Genomic DNA, 6,000 nt, shown 5'->3' with positions numbered 1-6,000 from the left:
GTGTAGATCAGTGAGGAAAAATCCAAAGTTAATATTTTAAAAGTAAACTTTAAGGCAACAATGTGAAACCTGTGCTGGGTTTGAAATCTTTAAGAAACTATATTTCACTTTTGATAAATTGGGTTTTAAATTAGCATACTACAATTCCCCGACATACAAGATTAATTTTAAACTCGGGGCCATCTTGTGACTTAAAATGTTGCTGCAACTCAAGACGAAAGAAAAAGAGAGCCATACCCATGGGGTTTTTGAGTAGAAACATAAGGTAGACTTTATTTTGATGGTGTTCAAAACCTAGATAAGGTCTGTCATTACAAAACAGGTTCCCCACACAGTTGTATGTCACAGAGATTGGAATGGTACACTGACAGAAAGGCATCAGAAAAGACTGGACCTACAATAGACACTCACTTTAAAGCAAACTCCCCCAACCCCCATACACACACTGCATCCAGCCATGTTTAATCTGCAGAAACCAGACAATTTGCCACCACCTGGTTTCAAAAATCAACATCTCTGTCTTTAACAATACTCTGGAAAAAAATATATGGCTCAATTATTTTTTCTACATCTGCTTTTTTAATTAATTGATTCTCTATTTAGACTGGAAAAATATGTTATACGTACGTAAATCTGTGCCCGTTTCATCATTCGTTTCTCTAAACTAAGCTCATTTCAAATACTTACTGTAAATAGGTTTTATGGCTGCAGGTCTTGAATGTGTTATAATAACAGCTATAATGTTAAGCATCATGTATTCAGATAAGTATATCAAACACCCGAAAACACAAGACCTCATGATAATGACATTCACTCAGGTCTCCTTGGTAGGGACTATGAACACATTCCTGTCTCCATGGTCTCCCATGGTCTCCACCCACCCTCTAAAGCTCTCCCCCTGAACCCCTCTTCCCTAAAGTTTGCACCAGTGTTGTCAGCAATGATGAAAGCACATTCAAAAGACAAATCTTACAATAGCCAATTAGCTTCTCTAAGTGCAGCACAATCAGAAACTTTATTTTCAAGTCATTATTTTTATACATTGAATATCACAAATATTTTCTCAGTTAAGAAAGTATATGTGAAAGGATAAGTTTACCAATATACTGTGGCCACACTGTAACATCCCAAAATAGTCTTAAGTTGAAATATACGTTTTCTGCCAAAGGAGAATTGCTGGCATTTGAAGTAGTTTTACTGTATATAGATTGAACATACTGATGAGGTTTAATTATGTATTTTTTTTGCTATTTTGTCAGACCCCTCCTCCCCGTCACCCCCAAGCCCCTCCCTGACAGTTCTCAGACGGCCTTGAAACCGTTAGAGTACAAAATGGAGTCCTGTGTCATTTGGCACTTGTGAGGACCTCAACACTCTCCGTGGTATCCATGGCGACTACAGGGTCTTCATGGTCAGCAGCGACAGCGGTGCTCTTCTCCTGGTTGTCGTGGTGATTGTTGTTGTTGTTGTTGTTGTTTTGGGCAGCGTTCTGGAGCCCGTGGCTGTTGTTCTGCACCAGTGCTGCAGCATCGCTCAGCTTCAACTCATCCAGCTTTTTCCACAGCTCCTCCCTCTCCTGCTCCTTCTTCTTCTCCCTGGACACACACACATCGCTGTCAGACCTTAGGTACGGAGGGGAACTAAAGGACTGACTGTCCTTGAAAATGGGTAGCTAACAGAGGTAATGTAATCCAATGTATTATGTGTTGTACAAAGCAAACAGGCCAGCGTTGTTTCCCAACTTTATACCTTACTAGTTATTTTACTAGTTTGTTCACACTGTTTGTTTAGACAGAAGAACTAAAAATAATATAGGTACTGGAAGAGCTCACTCACCGCTGTCTGTCTGATTTGTAAGAGGCTGTCAGCTCATCAAATAGCGTGCTGTTCATTTCCATCAGGGTCTTCAGCACATTGTAGACCAGAGCTACAATCGTCCTGGAAACATACAGGGGATAATGGCATCAGACTTCAACACATCTGGAGATGCTTACCGGCTCACTCAATCCTACAGTAGCAATGCTGAGATTGGATAACTAGAAAAACACAACCTTGTATTACGCCCTAATAAAGCAATACCATTTTGTCATACATAAATCCCCAACCTCTAGTTAAGAGTTCAGTATTAAGCATTGCGTTGCTTGTTACTGCTTTACCCTGAGGGCAATGGGTTGAGAACCTGAGAGTGGCATACGTACGGGTTCCAGTGTTCTTTGGAGATTCTGTACAGGCTACCAAACATGATTGGCAGAATCTTGTCGATGTTCTCCTCAATGAGGCTCAGGATATACTCATTGTTCCAGAAGTAGAGGGCTCGCTCTGCTACCTGTAGGGATCAAGAGGAAATGAGCTGGGCTGGCAGTCTAACAAATGACAGTAACATGAAGTTCACCATTTTTACATGTGGCCTTACTTTCACTCTTTATGTGCTTGTAGTTGATTCCCCAAATTGTTTTTTAAATATTTTGTTTCGTTTCAGCGAAAATTGGTTGTCACATTTTGTTGAGTCATCACTTGCCATTGACTATAATGGAATATGCAAATATGTCTAAAGCATAGAACACTCAAATACTACACACCAACTCATATACATCAGAATCCCATTCTGAATGATGTCTCTGCACTACATTTTTAAAAAACACTTCCACTGTGTCATAAATCAAATCAACGTTTATTTGTTGTGTACATAGTTTAGCAGATGTTATAGCGGGTGTAGCGAAATGCTTTTGTTACTAGCTCCTAACAATGCAGTAACATGTCAAACAAGTACACAACAAAATTATAAAAAATAAATAAATACACAAGAAATGTCGGAACGAATCCAATTAACAACCCAAATAGCACTGTAACAGTAATCCAAATGCAATCTATACGTATTTACACTCAGTGGCCAGTTTATTAGGTACGCCATCCCGTTCACAAAAATGGTTAGCTCCTACGTGGCTGTGGCTTGCTATATAAAGCAGGCAGACGGGCATCGAGGCATTCAGTGAATGTTCCATTTTATTGTTAGAATAGGCAAAATAATGATCATCGGTGCCAGGTGTGCCGGTTCCAGTATCTCAGAAACGGCCGGCCTCCTGGGCTTTTCACGCACGACAGTGTCTAGTTTTTACCAAGAATGCTCCAAACACACAGAGACAGTCGTGAAGAGGGTACGACAAAGCCTATTCCCCCTCAGGAGACTGAAAAGATTTGGCATGGGTCCTCAGATCCTCAAAATGCATTGTCTCTCCCCCTATGCTGCTGCTACTCTCTGTTTATTATCTGTACATAGTCACTTTACCTCTACCTACATGTCCATATTACCTCGACTTACCTGTGCCCCCGCACATTGACTCTGTACCGGTACCCCCTGTATATAGCCTCGCTACTGTTATTTTACTGCTGCTCTTTAATGATTTTTTATTGTTCTTTTTTTATTATCTATTTTTTACTTAACACTTATTTTTCTTAACTGCATTGTTGGTTAAGGGCTTGTAAGTAAGCATTTCACTGTAAGGTCTACACCTGTTGTATTCGGCGCATGTGACAAATAACATTTGATTTGAAACAAAAAACATCCAGTCAGCGGCAGTCCTGTGGGCAAAAACTGCTTGTTGACGAGGTCGAAGGAGAATGGAAAGGATCGTGCAAGCTAACAGGCGGGCCACAAACAGGCAAATAACGGCGCAGTACAACAGTGGTGTGCAGAACGGCATCTCGAAACGCACAACTCGTCGGTCCTTGTCACAGATTGGCTATTGCAACAGATGACCACAACAGGTTCCACTCCTATCAGCTAAAAATAAGAAGCGGCTCCAGTGGGCATGCGATCACCAACACTGGACAATTGAGGAGTGGAGAAACATCGCCCGGTCCGATGAATCCCAGTTGCGTCATGCTGATGGCAGAATCAGGATTTCATGGCCCATCCTGCCTGGTGTCAACGGTACAGGCTGGTGGCGGTGGTGTAATGGTGTGGGGAGTGTTTTCCTGGCAGACGTTAGGTCCCTTGATACCAATTGAGCAACATTTCCATGCCCCAAAGAATTCAGGTTGTTCTAGAGGCAAAGGGGGGTCCGACCTGGTACTAATAAACTGGCCACTGAGTGTACACCGGATGAATTTACACAAGATGTACTAAGAATTATATGTATAGCAGTAGATATATTAGAGTGAGCTATTGTATGTCAAGAATCCAGTATATATAAATATGTGGTGTGTATAAACAGTAACTAAAATGCAATGTATAGTAGTAGATATATTCAAATTAGCTATGTTGAGAATACAGTATTTAAATACACAGTAAAAAAAAACATGCCAAAATGGATAGAATTGCAGAAAATTAGCTTCCGGACCAGAGTCTGGAATATAAATATATACAGTGCATTCGGAAAGTATTCAGACCCCTTGACTTTTTTAAAATTGTGTTACCGCCTTATTCTAAAATCCTCAATTTACACACAATACCCCATAATGACAAAGCGAAAACAGGTTTAGATTTTTCAAATTTATAAAAAAAAAAAAAAACAGATACCTTATTTACATAAGTATTCAGACCCTTTGCTATGAGACTCGAAATTGAGCTCAGGTGCATCCTGTTTCCATTGATCATCTTTGAGATGTTTCTACAACTTGATTGGAGTCCACCTGTGGTAAATTCAATTGACTGGACATGATTTGGAAAGGCACACACCTGTCTATATAAGGTCCCACAGTTGACAGTGCATCTCGGAGCAAAAACCAAGCCATGAGGTCAAAGGAATTGTCCGTAGAGCTCCGAGACAGGATTGTGTCAAGGCACAGATCTGGGGAAGGGTACCAAAAAATACTGCAGCACTGAAGGTCCCCAAGAACACCGTGGCATCCATCATTCTTAAATGGAAAAAGTTTGGAACCACCAAGACTCTTCCTAGAGCTGGCCGCCCGGCCAAGCTGAGAAATCGGGGGAGAAGGGCTTTGGTCAGGCAGGTGCCCAAGAACCCGATGGTCACTCTGACAGAGCTCCAGAGTTCCTCTGTGGAGATGGGAGAACCTTCCAGAAGGACAATCATCTCTGCAGCACTCCACCAACCAGGCCTTTATGGTAGAGTGGCCAGACGGAAGCCACTCCTCAGTAAAAGGCACATGACAGCCCGCTTGGAGTTTGCCAAAAGGAACCTAAAGGACTCTCAAACCATGAGAAACAAGATTCTCTGGTCTGATGAAACCAAGATTGAACTCTTTGGCCTGAATGCCAAGCGTCACATCTGGAGGAAACCTGGCACCATCCCTACGGTGAAGCAGGGTGGTGGCAGCATCATGCTGTGGGGATGTTTTTCAGCTGCAGGGACTGGGAGACTAGTCAGGATCGAGGGAAAGATGAACGGAGCAAAGTACAGAGAGATCCTTGATGAAAACCTGCTCCAGAGCGCGCAGGACCTCAGACTGGGGCGAAGGTTCACCTTCCAACAGGACAACGACCCTAAGCACACAGACAACGCAGGAGTGGCTTCGGGACAAGTCTCTTAATGTCCTTGAGTGGCCCAGCCAGAGTCCGGACTTGAACCCGATCGAACATCTCTGGAGACCAGAAAATAGCTGTGCAGCGAGGCTCCCCATCCAACCTGACAGAGCTTGAGAGGATCTGCAGAGAAGAATGGGAGAAATTCCCAAATACAGGTATGCCAAGCTTGTAGCGTCATACCCAAGAAGACTTGAGGCTGGAGATGCACTTTTTTTTAGGCCCTTTGCGAACTTCCTTTCCACTAGGAGCTAAAGGTAAGTTGGAAGTCAAGACTGTACCTGGAAGTGGGCGTTGGCCACACATCTGGAGATCTGCTTGAAAAGGGGCTCTTCAATCTTCTTGAACTGGGTGGGCTCAATGACATCCAGGATCTCCTCGATTTCCCCCAGGTACATCACCTAGGGCAGGTGGGAAACAACAAGACACGTATGAGGAAATCAGATGCCGGTACACTGTTTAGAACCATAAGGTAGTCAAGGTACAGCATCCGCTCCAGTGTGCGGTGTCATCTA

General features: G+C 42.8%; 1 protein-coding gene across 1 annotated transcript in view; it reads right to left on the bottom strand.

Moving 5' to 3' along the window:
• Positions 1-253: 253 nt before the first annotated feature.
• LOC121549097 (serine/threonine-protein phosphatase 2A 56 kDa regulatory subunit alpha isoform) overlaps positions 254-6,000 on the bottom strand; it is a 111,721-nt gene continuing 105,974 nt past the window's right edge. Inside the window, exons 10-13 of the mRNA XM_041860930.2 lie at positions 5,767-5,886; positions 2,199-2,326; positions 1,837-1,938; positions 254-1,595 (exon numbers count right to left, since the gene is read on the bottom strand). Coding sequence (XP_041716864.1) covers positions 1,346-1,595; positions 1,837-1,938; positions 2,199-2,326; positions 5,767-5,886 — 600 coding nt within the window. The 3' untranslated portion in view covers positions 254-1,345. The remainder of the gene's footprint in view (positions 1,596-1,836; positions 1,939-2,198; positions 2,327-5,766; positions 5,887-6,000) is intronic.

This window comes from Coregonus clupeaformis, chromosome 33 (genome assembly GCF_020615455.1).
Source record: "Coregonus clupeaformis isolate EN_2021a chromosome 33, ASM2061545v1, whole genome shotgun sequence".
NCBI lineage: Eukaryota > Metazoa > Chordata > Actinopteri > Salmoniformes > Salmonidae > Coregonus > Coregonus clupeaformis.
This window is presented reverse-complemented; position numbering and strand designations above follow the sequence as displayed.